Raw genomic sequence first — 18,326 nt, forward strand, 5'->3', positions numbered from 1 at the left:
TCATGGAAAACTTTTCTAGTAAGAATATTGCCTAAAAGAGGGGAGAGCATTGTTCTCTGGTGCATCCACTTCATTACTTTTTCCGATGACAAGTGGATTCTTGGATCCAGTCCTACTTACTGTTCACATATCATTGCCTTTCCATCATCACCAGTTTCTTCTAGTCTTTAAACTCAGATTTCTTTTTTTCTAATGATTATGTACAAGAAGGTTGGCATTTTAAAAATCTAATTATTCAGCATTGAAGGAGAATATGAAAATATTTTGTGTCTTTTACCACTGACAGCTGTATTAAAAAAGAATTCAGGGAGTTTAAATTAGAAATATCACAGCCCTCTAACACATTCCATTAATAACATCTTATGCAGAAAGAGAAGCCTTTGAGTTACTACTTGGAGTACGCCACAAGCTTAGCAAGCAGTAGTTCTGGTTGAAGTTCCTGCCACCTGTACTATAGCACAGTTGTGTGTGCTTTTGGGTACCTACATGTTCTGAAAAACTCAAGCACTGAGTATTTCTTCCAGGCTCCATACGTATAAGTACCATAAAATCTGCATATTATTTACATTCTTATTGCTAATTTTCACATTTCTTATGTACTGAAAAAGATGCAGATAAAAATGGGGGTGGAAAGGCTTTTGCCTGGAAGGTCCGATAATTCCAAGTGATTACTGGAGTGGACTGCCTCTTTATAAATGAGCAGGAGGGCATCTTAATCTTTATTTTACTGAAGAAACATATCACTGGAAAAAAAAACAACTTCCTTTTCTCGTACTGCTTTCTGCCTTTGTAGTCTTGGAACTATACTTAGGACTGTAATTTATTTTGGATTGTGGCAAAGCAAGCTGAGGTCAAGGTGAGTATATGTTGATTGGCAGAGTTGAGGATACCAGCTCCTGCAGTTCTGTCAGGTGTCTCTTAACAGAAGCTGATAAGGATCCCTACTCCCCTTTTGCCCACCAAGTTTCTTGAGACTACTGCTTTCAACTTGGTGATTGCAGCTTTGAAGTTACGAAATGTGCTCTAATTAATCTCTTCAATGCTTTCTCTCTTGTAAATATTACAGGTAGGGTAATATTTGCTGAAGATACAGCTATTAAAACAATTAATTTGTGCAGTTGCAGATTAGTGTGTGCCTGTGTCAGCTGCCAGATTTTTTTTTTAAATGCCAAATACTGAAATTGGTTTGTACTCATAGCTGACTGCTTGAAAAAAAGGACAGAACAAACACTTGTGAATAATAGGTTCCACAGTTGCAAGGCAGACATCTTTCTAGGTCATTATGAACAGTCATGTTTTTAAAACGTGGTTGAAATAACAAAGTTTTGGGCAAATATGTATGTTAGCTGTGAGTTCAGTTTCCAGCTGGAGAAATTATTTAATGTTTGTAAGGTTTTGCCTCAGAAGAAGTGTACCTAATGGCATAGATGCATGCTTGTTAGACGTATTTGACCTGATGACTCTTCTGTTCACTTTAGACATACTAAGTGACATCTCTTAAGAATAAGTGTTTGTAGAATTGTATCAAAAAGGTATCTTTCTTTTGTAATATTTGTAGGAATATTTTTACATTATTTTTTTCTTTTACTTTCATGCTTGCCATGTAAAATCCTTTCAGAAAGCAACAATGAACTGTAAGTAAATGAAATGAAAATTCTCCAACAATTGTTTTGTTGCCCAATTGTATAGTCCCGAATGAGATGCAAAACCAAAGTAATGAAAGTATGAAGAATAAATTCCCAGTGTAGCAACATATTATCAGATACATTGTAATTCAGTGAGAGAAGTGATAGTCTGTAGGACAGCATCACTAAGCAACTAATTATTTAAATCCAATCCTGATGCTTTTTCAGTGATTAAACTGAAATAATATTGAGGGGAATGTAAATTTTTTTGGGGGGGAGGGGGGGAGAAGACGTGAATATAAGAGAGAAGTTGATAACAGCATTGGAATTAATGAGCTTTTTTTAATGGTACAGACTGCAGATCATAAGCATCATCTTGGAGGCTTGGGGAAGGGATTAGCTTAATATTTCATTGGGAAATGATTAGGGGAAGCATTCAATGGCACTATTTGTGGCAGTAGGAAGGGGAGATAATAATTTTAGAATTCATCCCTTCTAATAGCTTATTGGTTTCAAAACATTAACAAAACCAACAACAGATAAGTAAGGTAGCATAGATGTGCTTTATTCTACTGAAGCAAGGGTCCACTGGTGCTTGCTGGAGAATTTGAACTGCAGCTAAGTTCTCCCATGAATGTATAGCCTGGAAGTACTGAGCAAAACTTAAAAAAAGGAAAACAATGTATAATGCTGTATTTGTCTAGAATAAAAGCAAACTATATACATTGAGAAATTGCAATGCTTTGCTGCTGCTGCATGTTTACTTCCCTTGCAACCTGAAATAATCTTTTACTTTATATATAAAGTTGAGTCTGCCATCAGCATAGAATACGTCAGGCTCCTGAAAATACAGATTACTGTATGTATCACCCTGTGTTTCAGTATGAGCTTAAATTGCAGCAGACTCAGGTTAAACATTAGAAAACTTTCTAGTTGGGAGGGTAATGAAGCACTAGACGAGATTGCTGAGGGAAGTCATCCATCCCTAGAACCTTTGGAACAAGCTCTGCAAATACTCTCAGGAGGGGTATGAGTATGGTTTATAACCCCACCCCCACCACTTTGTGTAACGTAGGATTTCTCAAAGTCGGTCTTACTCCTGTTTTTCTGTGCTTTTTTTTTTTTTTTTTTTTCTGTGGGAAACTTAGAGCACAAGTTGTAGAATTGGATGTTTGTTCTGAAAGCTGAAAAGAATCCGTCCTGGCAATTTAAATGGTGCTTTGAAGCAGCATTTCCTTGTCAGTAAGAATATTCTAGTTCACTTCCAGTAAGAAAAGAAAATCAACCATGCTGTTGAGGTTTGCTTTCAGGTTTTTGTGCTGTGCTTTTTGACTTTCAGACAGTTTGGTGAAATACTACTCATTTAAAATTTAACAATTTCAGCTAATGAAAAATGTTGCTACACATTTTTTTTAGCACTCATGACTTCTCTTTTAAGCTTTTAAATCACAATTCTAATTAAATGGGTATTTCAGTTGCAGGCTTTTGAGAGGAGGAGGTTAGAAAGCAGAGGCCAAAAAAAAAATAATTCACTGATCCTATTTGAAGTCTGTAACATCCAGCAGTTCACCTTCAATATCTTAAAATACATGTAGATGATGTGTGAACTTGTTACACATGCAGTAAAAACATTCCACTTGATTGCTTTAATTTTTTCCTACAGTGACTTCTCAAATACCTTATTTAAAGTAATTCCTCCATTCATCTGAATAAATCATTGTAAGCCTGGTTTATTGTACTGTATATAAAAAAGGCAAGCCTACAGTAGGTGTTGGGGAGCTGCATTTACTTTCTGGCTTCTTTGTGCTATTTAAAGAAGGTGTTTTTCATCTGTTTCATCAGAAATTCATAGTCCATCCTCAGCCTCTCTGTGTGACCGCAGAAGACATAGAATTGTGGAATCACAACAGATTGGAAGTTGAGCAAGTTGAGGGTAAAAGCTTTTAATATGCTTATTCACAGCTGTAAGATCAGTTTAAATAAAATATTCAGGACAGTAGAGAGCTCTCTTTTGAACATAAAAATTTCAGAAAACTAAAGGAGTATGATTTCAGAAATGTGGGGATATTAAATAATACATGTTATTTTGGTAAATAGAGGAAGAGAATTTGAATGATGATAAGAGAGAAAAATGGTAATATTTAAACGTGGAAGCTCTTTACAGTCCTCTAAGAAGCCAAAAGCACATTACCCTATTAAAATGTCTTTTGCAGGTTGTTTTTAAACCCAAGTAGATAAAAATAAATGGAACTGAAAGCTTGCATGCAAAATGTTAATGTTGTATACAGGCATTCTGGGGAGCATTAGGTAGCTTGAGGCCTGTAGTGAAATACTGAATTAGAAGGTATGATGGTGTTGGCAGCTGCTTCTGTATAGAAAGGTAGTAAGTATCTGCATAATCTGGATTTATATGGGATTTTTTTCAGCTTGTTTAATACACACTTACAGAAGAAAAATAAAGAAATATAGCCTTAGGTGGTGCTTTCAAGGGAAAGGGGAGAGATGGGGAAAAAACCTAATTTGTAGTAAATAGCATTATTGGTAATATCTCTATTTTAATTTCTTTAGACTATGTCTGAATGTATCCAGCTGTCATTTGCTGTTTGTAGAATTGGGATTTACACGGTAAGACAATGTTTTAACTAACTAAATAATTTTTGTTAGTGTTAATGCCATTTGAGTTAAAAGAAGTTACTTAACTTTTTGCAATCCATCAGGATTAAGTAATGCAGTTAGCAAAAGGGATTTGTCGTATCAGTTTACATAAACAGGCTACAGCATGGTTTTGTCCTCTCAAAGACTTACGAGTACTAGGGTAGAAAAAGTATTCTTTTCTTTAATTAAACAGGTAAAGAAAAATTCAGTTAACCACTTAAGCTGTAAGAAAGTTCAGAAGTCATGTATATTAGTTCTGGCCTACTGTAATTGAAGGGTTTGTACACATTTAAATATCCATGATGTTTGAATAATGTCATAATTGTTCTAAGCTTTGTCTGAAGTACTTTAATATTTGCGAAATGCTGTTAAGTTGAATTTACCAAACATAATTAAATTATTTAAAAGATGTATGAGGTTTACTTCAAACATATGTCCCAAATGTACTAAGTTGTTTGTTTTAGGTGTTGGATTTTGGTTGTTTTTTTTTTTCCCTTTTCCTGCTTTCATTTGTTCCAGTTAATAATGAGAACAGTTAGACAAATAGGGTATTTTGTAGAAATTCATTGTGTAAGCTTGGATTACACAACGTGTAAGACACTGTTGCTCAAATCACGCTTCAAATCCTGAAGCTTTTGGAGTGGGAGTGCTGCTTCTTCTGCTAATACTTTTAAGGAGGAAGTCTGGCACATACCACTTACTGTTTTATTAGGCTGTACAGTCAAAATTGTAGGTGATGAGCACTAGGTACCACCATTAACTGTTGATGACAGCATTGCAAAGATTAATTTTTGCTTTTAGTCTTAGAATTTAGTTCAGGTAGGACTTAGTAACTGCTTGAGGTTTGTGTTTTTTTTTTTTTTTCCCATGACATTTGACTGCATCCTATTTTCAATAGCTGAAAGACTATTTTCTAAATGGCAGATAATAACAGATTTGGGCAATATTGACAAAATCCTCATGGATGAATCTGCTGTTTCCACAGTCAAAGGCATGTTTTCCTGTGGTATTTAAGTTCCTTGGGAAGATTTTCTCCAAATTCCTATGTGATAAGAGTCTGCTTATCTTGAAGGATCAGAGAGAGTTACAGTATGAGGTTTTAATGGCTGCAAGGTACGCAAACCACCTGTCAACTCTTTAGAAGGCTATAACAAGTTGTCCAGTTTAATTTGAGAGTTGTCATAGCAGGGGGTTGGAACTTGATGATCTTAAGGTCCTTTCCAACCCTAACTATTCTATGATTCTATGTCCAAGTATAAATGTATGCATGTTGCAGAATCATGTATAAGCAAGTATAATGTATAGCAAAAGACACCCTTTCTGTTTTAGTTTAAAATAGCTAAGTGTGGTGTGTATGCTGCAGTGCACTGCGAAGTTGTGGTAGCTGCAGTTATAGTGATAATTGGATAACTAATATTGTGACCTTTTGGGCAGCATAATATTGAATTTCATCAAACATTTTAAATAACAAAATATAAAGAGTTAGCTTTATTTATGAAAATGCTGTGAGAAACTGATTTCATTGACTGTTGGTATTTAAGGAAGAAAAGCAAGGAGGATGATGAGTAGACTTAAGAGCCTCCACAGATGCACTACTGTGGCCACAGTGTAGAGGCAGGACATGCATCCCATTTCAAAAATAAAATAGTTCCTTTAGGAAAGTGCTAGGTGCTGGGAGTGCTTGCTTATATAAAAATGCTTGTCATTAGAAAGGTGAGTTTTCAGGTGGTCTGACTGGAGAGTGGGTTTGGACAACTTTGGTGTCAAAGTAAAGGGAGAGATCTGCTGAAGTGGGAGCTATGAGGAAGCACAGAGTGATAGTTTCTCCTTCCCCACTGTGCCCTGCTCATGCTCAGTCATGTAACTTGGTTACTGGATTTGCTGCTCAGGTATGCGAATGTCTGGTAGCTAGCAAGTATGGTGCTCCTTACTGAGGTCAATAAGCAAAATTCTAATTCATATTTTCTATTTAATTAATTCCTTGTGTCTTGTGTGCTTTCTACTGTATCCTGTTTTGCAGACTTAATAGACTTTTTGTTGTTTTGATTGATTTTTATCCAAAAGCTAAACAGTCTCTCAAATGACAGTCCCATCACCATGTGTTTGGTTTGTACAGTATTACCTGGACGCTTCCTGTTCTGCATGTCCTCATTGTATAGTGCTGCAAGTACGTTGCAAAGGCTCTTAGTCCTTTGGACTACAGACATCTCAATTGTTAGTCTGTTATCCAGCTGCTTATCAGTTCCACTCTTGAGCACCCATTACTTCAGCTGTACTACTCCATTAAATAAACTTCCTGTTTTTCAGGCCTGTATGGATTACGAGATGGAGGGAGGGTTTATGTAGTTACCCATGGCAAAAGAGCCTGTGCTGCCTTCAGCCACCATGACTAAGAGGATAAAGCTTTGTTGTCCTGAGCTAGGAAGACCACAGATCTTTGCAAGAGTGCAGAAAGAGACATGATACCCATTTTGGGGGGATTAAACCAGATGAGATTACTTACATGTGTATACCCTTGAGGAGGGTAGTGGAAAAGCAGGGGTGGTTAATATAAAAACTGTTCAGATATTTGTAAAGATCTGAATCTGAAAGATGTGTGTCCTAAAATAAAACATTACTGTAAACTTAAATGAAAACTTCTTGAATTAAAAAGCCAATCAACCAACCAAAGTAGACCTCAATTTCCTCTGCGTGTTTCATGCAGCTTCTTCACACCTTCTGGCAGAAGTATCAGTCATTTCAGCTGCTTGTTCCTGCTTTTTCCACCGTACTAGCGTCTGAGTCAGACGTGACAGTTGGAAGTGTGCGAACAGGCAGATAAATTACTTCTTGAATCTGTGTGTCTATGGAGATTGCAAGCATATGACAGCTTGTAGCAAAATTTACCATGATACCATTAACTCCCTTTCCATTGCTGATTTAATTTTCTTAACCAAGTAAAAATCCTAGTAAAATAGCAATGGAGAGTTCAGCCTGCATAAGCTTCAGAGGAAAAATAATCCAGAACTTGTTGTCTTGTGAGACAGTTTTTATGATGGGATGTTTTCCACTTCATAGCTATTTAGGACTTCATCTCAGAAACTGTGCATGATTGTGTGGCTGCACATCTTCTCTAAAAGGCTCTCTGATACGCTGTACTAGGCTTTGAGACATCTTTCTTTTTAACTGTTTACATGTAATAGTAAACTTTTTTGAACAAGGGTAGTTCCTTCCTGTCGCTACCCCCTAAATGTGACTCCAGGAATAAGCAGAAAAGTAGTTTACCTATTACTTGCTGTTTTGGATAACCAAACCAGGATAGAAGCCTTTGCAGTGGTGAGAACCATACAGAAAAACCTAGTGGAAATTTGTTCCTTTGCTGGTATGTGTTAGAAAAAAAACTACCTGAGAATATTGTCCCTTTTTAGGAAATTAGAAAGTAACAGTTTTCCTTGATTACAGAATATGGCATCAGTAGGTAAATGATTAGGAAACACTAATTTGAAAGCAAAACAATAAGGATACTGAAAAGCCCTCTGTAAAGCTTTCTGGTTCTTAGATAGTGGGTATGGCAAAAGGGATGCACTCTAGCAGCATTGTATCAATGTTGGCATCTTCTTCCTGACACTAATGAGTAATGGATATTTTGGTATTAGTGGCCTCTTGGCTTGAATTTGTGCTGTGATATGTGGAAAAAAAATGATGCATTTATATGACTGTGCTTACTATAATTTATATACAGCGAGTATAGTAAACGATGCAAATGTGCTTTTAGTTCTCTGGTTTACTTTGAATTAACTTACGTTTGTTTATAACGAAAAATTCATGTCATGAAATGGTTTGACTGGAAACAGCTGGTGTGGTAAGGAATTTGATGATAGAACAAAATAGCAATAACATTTATTCATGAAGTGGTAGAGTGGAACCTCTGAAGAGAATTCAACTGAGATAGTAACTAAAGGCAGTCATGGAATAAGAGGTGATCATGGGAGCATATTTGGAAAGGTTCAGAAGCCAGCCTGGCTTACTGTATGAAAGGCTTCCTGTGAGGCTCTTCCCCTCCTCAACGTGGTTTCCCACTGGAAAATGCTAAGTTAAAGTAATAACAGTGCTCGTGCTCATATAGCATATCCTGTCTACTCCTCCCTTTCCCATGTCATGTCCTTGACATGAGCAGCAAAACAAAGGCACAAAAGGGCAGCAGGAAAAAATCGTTTTATGTGCTACCCTTTGGGAAATGCGGATAATTCCATTCAGTCAGTGTTGATATTCTGTGGGTAGACTGCTGGAAAGGAAAGGTACAAATCTTTTCAACTTTGAGCCTTAAATAAAGGTTCTTGCTATCTAACAGAGTTTTGGCAGTAACCTGCATTTGATGGGTCGATGTCCACTTTGTTGCTGCAAATCTGTAGTCAAGCTGCTTGAGCCATGCTGGTTGTGGCGTGTGTTGCTACCAACTTGAACAGGAGGAAGGCAGAATGTCCTGATGCAAGAGTTCTTCTGCACATGTGAATGGTTAGATATGCTGTGGATAGTTTGCTATGTGACTTGCTTTTCTACTTTTCTGAAATAAAGAATTGTGATTTCCTACCCCATGGGGCAAGTAAAGACAGGTGAAGTGGGAAATCATCAAGGCTGGGCTAGGAGTGAGGATCAGAATACAGTTCTGCTCTTCTGTCCACAGAGTTCATTGGTTAAAGTAAACTGTCCTGGAATTGCTAAGCAACCTCTTCTTTCGGCCAGAGCCACATTGTCTGTTCAAAGAGCTCAGCAGTTTGGTCCAACCCATGCTGCTGCAACAGCATTACTTCCCAAGCTAATAACTGGTATACACTGTACTTGCAGTCCTTCAACAACCTCTAACAGCTGCTGATTGATTTCTCTGAGAAAGGTGGGGTTTGCCAAGATAGCGATTTGTTAGTTTTTTGCACAGAATGAGGTGTCTGGCAAACTTGCAGGATGCAACAGAGCTTTGTCCTAAAGTAGGGACTCTATGAACTTAGGTTGTATTCCTTTTGACTAGTCTCTGCCGTCTGTGGCCCCTTCCTGTTCTAGAAAACAGCAGTGTTCCACAGACCACTAACTTTAGGGAGGACTAGGGGAAAAAAACTCAGATCTTCATTTCAAGAGTCTCAAATATTTTCTGTTTAGACAATTTGCCTTTCAGTTTGTATTTATCAAAGCTGTGTGGTTAGTTATCCTGTACATAAACACTGTTTTGCATCTTCTCTTTGGAAGTCAGGATTCCTGATCTTCAGTGTTGCTGTCTTTCCAGAAAACAGAAAGTACTGGCAAAATGATGTGTTTCGCTTCAGTGGCTGGTCTACATGAAAGATAAACTACTCCTGTAGACTCAAGTTATGCAAGGAGTGATTGTGTGAGCATGGAATTTTCCTAGTGGCGTCTGCTGAGCATCCTTTTTTTGTACAGTTTGCAAAGTAGTGTCTTTAATTACAAAAATAAATAATTATTTTAAGTGAATAATCAATTTAAAATGTAAATTGCAAGTACATTGCAAAGTAAAGATATTAAAAACCCTGACAATCTCCAATGAAAAAATCACATATATGCCCTGTGACTGTGGACTCAGAAAGATAGTAGTAGGGCATGCTAACTTACTAAGTGGCAAGTGTACAGTCCAGCAGTTAGCTGTATCATGTGATTTATAGAGGGGGCAAAAAGACTGGAAATGTCTCTTCAGTGAAAGTGACATTTTTTTTGTCTTTGATGTTCTGTAGTCCAGAGGTGGGGACTGTGCATAACTGTGAGGTTTGCAAGGAAGCAAGTTAATTTGCAAGGATTCCTGGAGTCTGGCTGGGCCATTCAGCATTGTGTTGAAAAGTGCTGCTGTAATTATGCAAAATTTTCATGCATTGCTCTCTGTGTGTAATCATATCCTCTACTTTGTATAGTTACATAAATAAGACTAACAGGTGATTTGCAAGTAGAAACAGTATCAGTAATAAATACTATTCACAGTATTTGCATCCAGCTGTTTTAGTTGTATTTATTGTTCTGTAATTGCTCACACTCTTCCCATTTTTAATGGATTTATTTTGCTGGGTACTATGAAGAGTAGAAAATGATAGTGTTTAATAGGCACTGTAACTTCATGCAGTGGTTCTACTGCTATAAATGTGTATAAATATACATACTTACATTTGAAAAGGTAGCTTTTGAGTAATTAAATGTGTTAGTATTTCAAATGCCATTCTGAGCAACAGGCTTTCAGAAACCGGTAAGATGTAAGAAGTGACATCTTTGTGTCCTGGAAAGTAGGAGTTACTTACAGCTGGCATGGTGTAACAAAGACTTTAAAAGTTCTTTTTCTGGTATTGTCACAGTTGCCTGTATGAATGTAGGGAAATCTCTTGTACCTCCCTTTGCAGCAGTGTTTTTTGCAAGGCTTCCCAAACTTGCAACTTTAATTTCTTAGCTGCCAGTTAAAGTGCTAGACCCACCTTGTTTCACTCAGCCCTTTTGACATCCTCTTTAAGAGCACAGAAACACAAATTGTTGTGCCGTTATTTTATAAATGTTGCATCTCAGGCCAAAATGTGACTTACCAGTTTTGCTTATTATTCTTGCTCTTTGAGGATCAGTACTCCTGTTTTCTTCTTGTTGAAGAGAAGCATGTGGTGCAGTGCACAGGCCTTCCTCAATCCAAGTTGTATTAAATACATCTGCATGACCTGTTTGAGATAAATACACATGGCAAGAGCTGCAAGACTGCAGCTATCAGTTCTAGCTAGCACAGGGCTGAAGCCAAATTCTCTTAATCTCTGACCATTCTGTGCCAGTGTGTCCTTCGGGACAGGCTTGGGAAACATGCATAACTCCGTGATCACCACATCCCAGGGGTGTGGTTAATAATACCCACAGATAATTTTCCTTCTCTAGCTCCTCTGATTATCGCCTTTTGAGTTTCCAGCAGAAGGCCCTGTTTTCCCCCTCTGGGTTTGTTGATAGGCCAGGTGAACTCCTTGAACTGGACGTAGTAAGTGAATTTGATCTGGTAGATATATCCCTCAGCTCCAGCTGTTTGCAGGGTGAAGATTGAGAGTCCGAGTCCCCAGTAGTTGAGGCAGTCCAACTGGCAGTTGATCCACTGCTTGTTATTTCTTGGCTTGAACCATAGTGATTCAACACCTCCAGCAACTCTGATCGTGCTAATCTCAGGTCTGGGGGTGAAATACCACTTGACGGGTCTGTTGGCAGCAAATCTCTTGGCAGATGACCACATGGTGAAGGGGTCGATGGTTTCTTTGTGGACTTATTCTGGGGTGTATTTTTTAATGCCGCTCATTGTACCTGAGATGAGTGGTGCCCATGGTTTCTGGCACGTTTCATGGTTCTGCATGTTTATTGTTTTTGATTCAGCTGTTTATGGAATTACCCCAATGTAATCTGCTAATGTTCATCACCGTCCTCTTTCATCCCATAGTTCACTTATTCGTTATCTATTTTCTGTACTCCCATTCTGTTCTATAGTCCCTTAAGCATCATGTTTGTTTTCTTCACTTCTCTGATGTCATTAAACTTCATCCTATCCTCCTCTGTTAGATCAGACTTCTTGCCACTAACAAAAATAATGTTTTTTGTTCTAAGATCTCACTTTCTTTGTACCTCAGACTTGTTTCTTAGTGTTGGTTTTTAATTTCCTCCAGTTTTAGCAGTGTTTTAAGTTTTCCATTTGTTTGCTGGGGTGAGAGGTGGTGATGGAAGGGTGTGTGTGCAGATGAGACATTTTGAGGTAAATTGTATGCTAGAATCTATTTCCCTCAAGTTCCATTAATAATAGTTTTCAGCACTGTTTGCACTGAAGTATAGTCAGTAAATGTGGTGCTAAAACTTTATTTACAGAAGTTGTATATGAATTTCTACTGTGGCATACTCAGTATGTTGAACTGCTGCAGATATTTTGTGTTGCTGTTTAGCCACTGAGCACTGCTGTATTTTTTCTTAAACTAGCTTGGGTAACTTTCTGATGCGAGTGTCTGTATTTTGTACCAAAAACTGATTCCTTATTTGAAGAGTGAGCTTTAATTCTTTGTGGAGCTTTGCAAGAGTTATTTGGGGTGCTAGGGAAGATCTTTCTGTAAAGGTCTTTTCAATGGCTGTTTTGGGTGTGTCAGGGTTGAAATGCCTCATTTTTAATGAAAAGCTTAATTAAGAAAAGTGCTTAATAGATGAGTTAATGGATTAATGTGTTGCTGATGCAGGATTTTGTGGCACCAATGGGTGAAGTATACAAAGCCTCAGAAACAGAGTCTGCCTTGATGCACAAATGATACTGCTTTTCATTTTCATGTGGTAGAATCATGACAAAGAGGGCTGAAAGGAGTGAGCGTCATCTAATACATCCCTAGTTCAGAAGCAGGATGAGCTACAGCAAAACCAGCTTGGACCAGACGTGTTCTCTAAAATACCCCAGCAGATGTCATAACGTCCTCTAGCACTCTCTTCCTAAGCTTGACAAGCAATACTCTTCTGTTCTACAGAACTGTTTTCTTTTACACACTCTTTTTATTAAGATCTAACTTGTATCTCCTGTTAATCTCTCTTGCTACAGTTTAAGCTCTTCAAGCCCCAGGTTGGATGGGGCTTTGAGCAATGTGGTCTAGTGGAAGGTGTCCCTGATCATGGCAGGGGGGTTGGAACTGGATGATTTTTAAGGTCACTTCCAGCCCAGACCATTCTATGATTCTTTGTCGTACACAGGGCAAACAGAGAGAAACGTCTGTTCCTTTGTCATTTAAAAACTTGTGGTCATATACTTTTTCAGCTCTCCGTAAATAAACACATGGGTCATTCTGTACAGAACCCCAAAGTTAAAACTAGAGCAAGAAGTTATTTGTGTGACAGGTTACAATTTAGAGGTGCTGCTAAGTAGTTTCCCTTTCTTCTTTTGCCTTATTTACTTCAATAAAACAGGCATCAGAGCAGATCATTGTTTTCATGCAGAACTTATTAAATATCTTGATAAGGGTCATCTATTGAGTAGACACTCTTTCATCAAGGATACCTTGAAAGACTTAGAATCATAGAATTGTAAAATGGTCAGAGCTGGAAGGACCCTAAGATCATCTAATTCCTGCCATGGCCAGGGACACCATCCACTAGCCCAGGTTGCTCAAGGCCTTGTTCATCCTGGCGTTGAACACTGCCAGGGATGGAGCATTCACAATTTCCTTGGGCAACCCACTCCATTGCCTCATCATCCTCACAGTAAAGAACGTCTTCCTTATATCTAACCTAAATCTCCCCTGTTTAAATTTGAATCATTACCCCTTGTCCTATCACTACAGTCCCTAATGAAGAGTCCCTCCCCAGCATCCTTATAGGCCCTCTTCAGATACTGGAAGGCTGCTATGAAGTCTCCATGCAGCCTTCTCCAGGCTGAACAGCCCCAACTTTCTCACCCTGTCTTCATACGGGAGGTGTCCAGTTTCTGTTTACTGTTATTTGCAAGTTTCTGTTTAGACGTAATGTGTACTCTAGAAAGTTTCTCTTCTGTCACGTTTGTTTGCTTTGGAGTTTATCCAAAAGGCACTTGATTAAGGAGTTTCTCATACCTTTTACAAACCCACATTTCAATTGGGGGAAAAAACTTGTTTATATTAATGTAGGTGCAAAATTCATAGTAAATTCTGTGTCTTGTCCATCTGTATTGCATTCATGTAATAAATGAAGTGTAATGTCTATTTTAAATTTTCAGGTGCCTTTAGAAACCATAGAATATGGATTAAGAAACAGATCACCATCAGAATGTACCAAAATACTGTGTACACACAGACTCTGTATGTGTACCAAAATACACGAGTATTTTCAGAAGACAGATTTTTCTTGAAAAACAATTAGCTGCATATTTTGAAGGATGAGTCAGATTGCCCTTGCTTCAGCTTTTGGTAGCACTGTGTTGTTCACTAATAAAGCTGAGGGGTGGCAGTCAAAAAGGTTGTTAGATAAACCAGTGAGTTAGATAAACCAGTGAATAAAAAGGGTGTTTTAACGTGTGAAACAAATAGCTTTGGGATGCTTAAAAGTTAAGCATCTTTTTGTTGATCTTGTTGGAAGCTGTGATAGTGATCTCAAATGCAGGTTCTGACTGTGATAGGAAAAATTTCACCAACACATCATGGGTATATGCAAATATTAGTGGGTTTCTAAGGAAAAATAGCATTTATTTTAGAGGTCATGGTCCAGATATTATTTGATCTTCAGACAGTTCTTGCTAACTTTCATTACTGAATGTTGTGTTAACATAATGTTAGATTACAAAATTGAGACAAGTTTTCTAGGTTTTTTTCTTTATCTGTAATTTAATGATATGCTCCTACTTACCAACTATATTAGGTTTGAAAGTTTAACATCTGTTAGAATTTTAGTACTTTTTCATGGAGGACAGCTTCTTGATTTTCCTCACCAATTTTGGATTTCCCCTGTGAACTGAAGGGGCAAATAGCAGTATGTGGCAAAGAATGTAATTTTCAGCGCTGTTGCTATCAAAATGGCAAAGCTGACCTACATCAAATCTAGCTGAGTCAGTGTGTTTAAGAGACAAAAGACTGTACAGCTGGTTTCGGAATCTCCTGATTTTGAAATGCCTGTATACAGTCTCTGAGCAGCAGTTCTAAACTGTTTAATGTGGTGAATTTAATGTTTGACTGCTGCATTTTTCAGGAAAGTTAATGTGATTCCATTGCTTAAAACAGATCCCAGCAAACAACCAGAAGGGAATGAAGTTCAAGAGGAAAGAGAAGAAGCAGTGAGTTTTTTAGGAAGAAGAAAAGCCACTTCCTTTTTTTTTTTTTTTTTTTTTCCCCCTCCACATGGGGAAGGTGTGAAATGAACTCTCAAAACAGGGTAAAAGCCAAACCCAGAAAAATGAAAACCACAGAAATGAAAACTGATTTCCAGACAATAGATTTCTATTGCCATTTTTTTGAACAACATTTGAAAATAATTTGGTTTAGGGCTAGTTCCTGTACCATACAATTAAAATAGAGATAGATTGTGTTGTTATCTATTTATTATTATATAGATATTATCTGTTGTTATCTACTTATTATTATATAGATATTATAGTATTTAATTGAGTTGCATCTTTATATAAAATAAAGCCCAAGCATGGAAGAGTCAGTTGCTTTCTGTGTGGTGTCACGAGACAAGTATCTGATAATTTGAGCACCTTTTTGTCTTAGAAGTACCTCTGTAATGTGAAAGTACCTCTGTACCTCTGTAAATGTGAAAGAAAATATGTTTTTAGAACTCGGTGTCCTACATGTTTTTTTCAAAAAGCCTGCAAGCAAAATGGTGGTTTAATAAAATTAAATACATTTTACAGTGATCATGCGATTGAGATAATTTAAACAAACATCTCTGTGTGGTGAGGACTACACAGTTATGATGTGGTATTTTTGAGGGTTGGTTGGTCTTGGTGTGGTTTTTTGGAACTAGTGCTTTTTTGTTTTTTTTCTCCCCAAGGCTTGTTTTGATCTTCTCTTACAGAAATATAGTATATAAGTTGTACTTAAAAATGTATTTCTTGTGGTGAAATACAGGATTATTCTAGTGTATGACCTCCTACTTGGTCAGCCAAGAATATTAATAAATGAAATTAAAAGCAATTATGTATGGGGTCAGAGAGGTCCTATGGTAGTTTGCATCTGATGAGTATGTGCATCTGTAGTACCTTCTATGCTGTAGAAATGCTTCAGACTCATTTTGGCTCCTTATCCAGGATTCTCAGAATGGGGTATGAAATAAAAGTGGTCAGCTTTAACAGTTTGTGTCCTCAGGTTTCAGGAAATAGGTGTAAATCTGCAGTTGTGCTGGTTGATTTCTGTGCTGGTTGATTTCTTTTAATGCTGGCTGTGATCTTCTGTGCTCACCTGTGCTTTTCATCTCCTGCTGTGCTTTGGCTGGACGCTTATTTTGGTTTTGACAGGAGCCCAACTACATTTGCCTTCAGAAATGTGTGTAAAGAAGAAGCATGGATTTTATTGAAGACTAACCTGACTAATTAGGTTTGCTTCAGGCTCTAAAAGACCTATTACATAATCGTGAGAGACCGCGTATGTGTATGCTGGAAGCTTCTTTGTAAGATAGTGTGAGAGGGTGTGCTGTCCTTGCGTAACTAGCTTGAAGATGAAGAGCCACCTGAATGTAAGCTGTAGCATCTTGAGGTAGGTGTCACTTCAAGTAGGTATCCAAAGCATAAGCAAGCCTTAATTAAATTTCAGTGCAGTGCTGCTGTAATTGAGCCACAAAAGGGTCTTTAGATGGTCTCGGTGCTTAGTCCTGTGTCTTTCGATGGTGATTATTTTTTTTCTATAGTTCAACGTTCCCCTTGTATTTCTTTTGCTTAAAGCTTAAAAGCAACTGTTTCATGAGGAAACAATAAGGATGGCTTTATTTTTGTTGGGGAAACCCAGTCTGAAGGTTCTGAATTGCCACACAGTGTGAATTGGAGGATATAGGTACCGGGGCCCTCCCTTTTTTAGCAGAAGCCTTTTTAAATCTTTACACAAAGGGGTCTACAAAACATGAACTAAACTTTTTTTCCTAAATGGCTAAACAGGATGTAGATACAAATAATAATTCAATACAAACTTATTTTGGTGGAGCTTTCTCACACAGAGCTTCTTGTATGTTGAGAAATGTAGTTTCCTTTTAGAAACAGCCCTTTCATTAGTTTCCGGACAGTGCTTAAGGCGAATTCATGCCATTTAAAACAAACAAACAAAAAGAATTACACCCACTCATTCCAAGGTGTAATTTCTTTGTTAAGTCATGTGTTGCCTTTTTTTTTTTAAAATTTGATGGTTTTGAAATGCATTGTTCTTAAAAACTGTTAAGATTTTTCATTAACGCTTCACAAAATCCTCAGAATGGTCTAGCAAGAAGCTGATCAAGTACTGGAGTAAAGACTTCTCATGCCTACCATGTTAATGAAAGAACTGTATAGATTCTGTCTTTTTAGACATTCCTATTCTGCAGGTGAACTGCAAGTCTATTGAGCATTCTGCAAGTCTATTGAGCATTCTCCTCACAAAATTGCATGCCTGTCTGTTGTAACAAATATCACCTCATAACTTGAAAACTATTTTTGTTTTGTTTAAATGTGGCTGCTGAGTAGTCAGTGCCTCTTGCTGACATGCACATTATGTATAGCAACAGGGAAATACTTCTTGAAGCTACCATAGACAGTGATTTAAAGGCAGTGACAGAATGTGAAACCATTTCTAATTCTAGCTGTGTGCTTGACTATTTAATCTTTGTCTTAGAGTGACTGTCCTACCTTGAGGGCAAGTCACAGTTGATGTAACCTGAAGGAAAAAGTAGAACCTGAGATCGGCTGTCACAGAAGAGTTGGAAATACTTTTGTATGACAGCAGGAAAGAAACGATTGTCAATCTGGTTGGTATTATGCTGTTACTTTTTGTTCAGGCTAGCTTTGAATCACTGGGGTGTTCAGACTTAAAACACATTGGAAGTGAATTTGAGCTTGGTTGGTTTTGTTTATTTGTTCATATTTTTTTTTTTATCAGCAGAATAGTTTGTGTCAAGTTGTTTCTCACTTTGAGTGGTGTTACCATGCAAGAGTAATTATATGTTTTTATTCTTTTGTATCACGTAAGCTTTATATTCTCTGAAGTTAACTAACTTTTCTTTTTTAACTAACTAAAGTTACCTAATGCTTCTTTTTTCCACCCATTTGCTTTTACTGGTGAAATTTGAGATCGTTCTCACAGCAATACTATGCTTGGCTAACCATATAGGTTTGCTAATTTCCCCTCTAATGCCTTCTCCCATGGACAATCTTGTCTCAGCAGACGTGGTTTCTCCATCTAGTCAGGACTAGTTCATAATGCCTACCTCTTCCATGTATGAATATCACTGAGGGGAGCCAGATCACCTTTGCTGTAAGTGCTGGTAGGGGCTTTGTGCTTTGTCTTTTACATTTGCTTTGTTTGGTGTTAGGGATGTACTTCTATTTCCTCCTGGCTTCATGTGCTCCTCCTCACTGGCAGAGCATGAGAGACTGAAAAGTCATTGATCAGA

General features: G+C 37.6%; 1 protein-coding gene across 6 annotated transcripts in view; it reads left to right on the forward strand.

The window, feature by feature from the left end:
- Positions 1-18,326, forward strand: part of ARL15 (ADP ribosylation factor like GTPase 15) — a 221,690-nt gene that overhangs the window by 9,134 nt on the left and 194,230 nt on the right. Inside the window, exons 2-4 of one of the 6 annotated variants that reach the window (XM_062604279.1) lie at positions 1,619-1,634; positions 3,468-3,558; positions 4,194-4,250. The exons of 1 other annotated variant lie outside the window; for it this stretch is intronic. In XM_062604279.1, coding sequence (XP_062460263.1) covers positions 4,197-4,250 — 54 coding nt within the window. In that variant the 5' untranslated portion in view covers positions 1,619-1,634; positions 3,468-3,558; positions 4,194-4,196. Of the gene's footprint in view, positions 1-1,618; positions 1,635-3,467; positions 3,559-4,193; positions 4,251-5,490; positions 6,170-18,326 lie in introns of those variants that run through there. 4 more of the 6 variants (XM_062604280.1, XM_062604278.1, XM_062604282.1 and 1 more) reach the window with 4 other exon arrangements.

This window comes from Pezoporus occidentalis, unplaced genomic scaffold (genome assembly GCF_034315485.1).
Source record: "Pezoporus occidentalis ecotype Australia unplaced genomic scaffold, CSIRO_AGI_Poc_V1 ctg85, whole genome shotgun sequence".
NCBI classification, from domain to species: domain Eukaryota; kingdom Metazoa; phylum Chordata; class Aves; order Psittaciformes; family Psittacidae; genus Pezoporus; species Pezoporus occidentalis.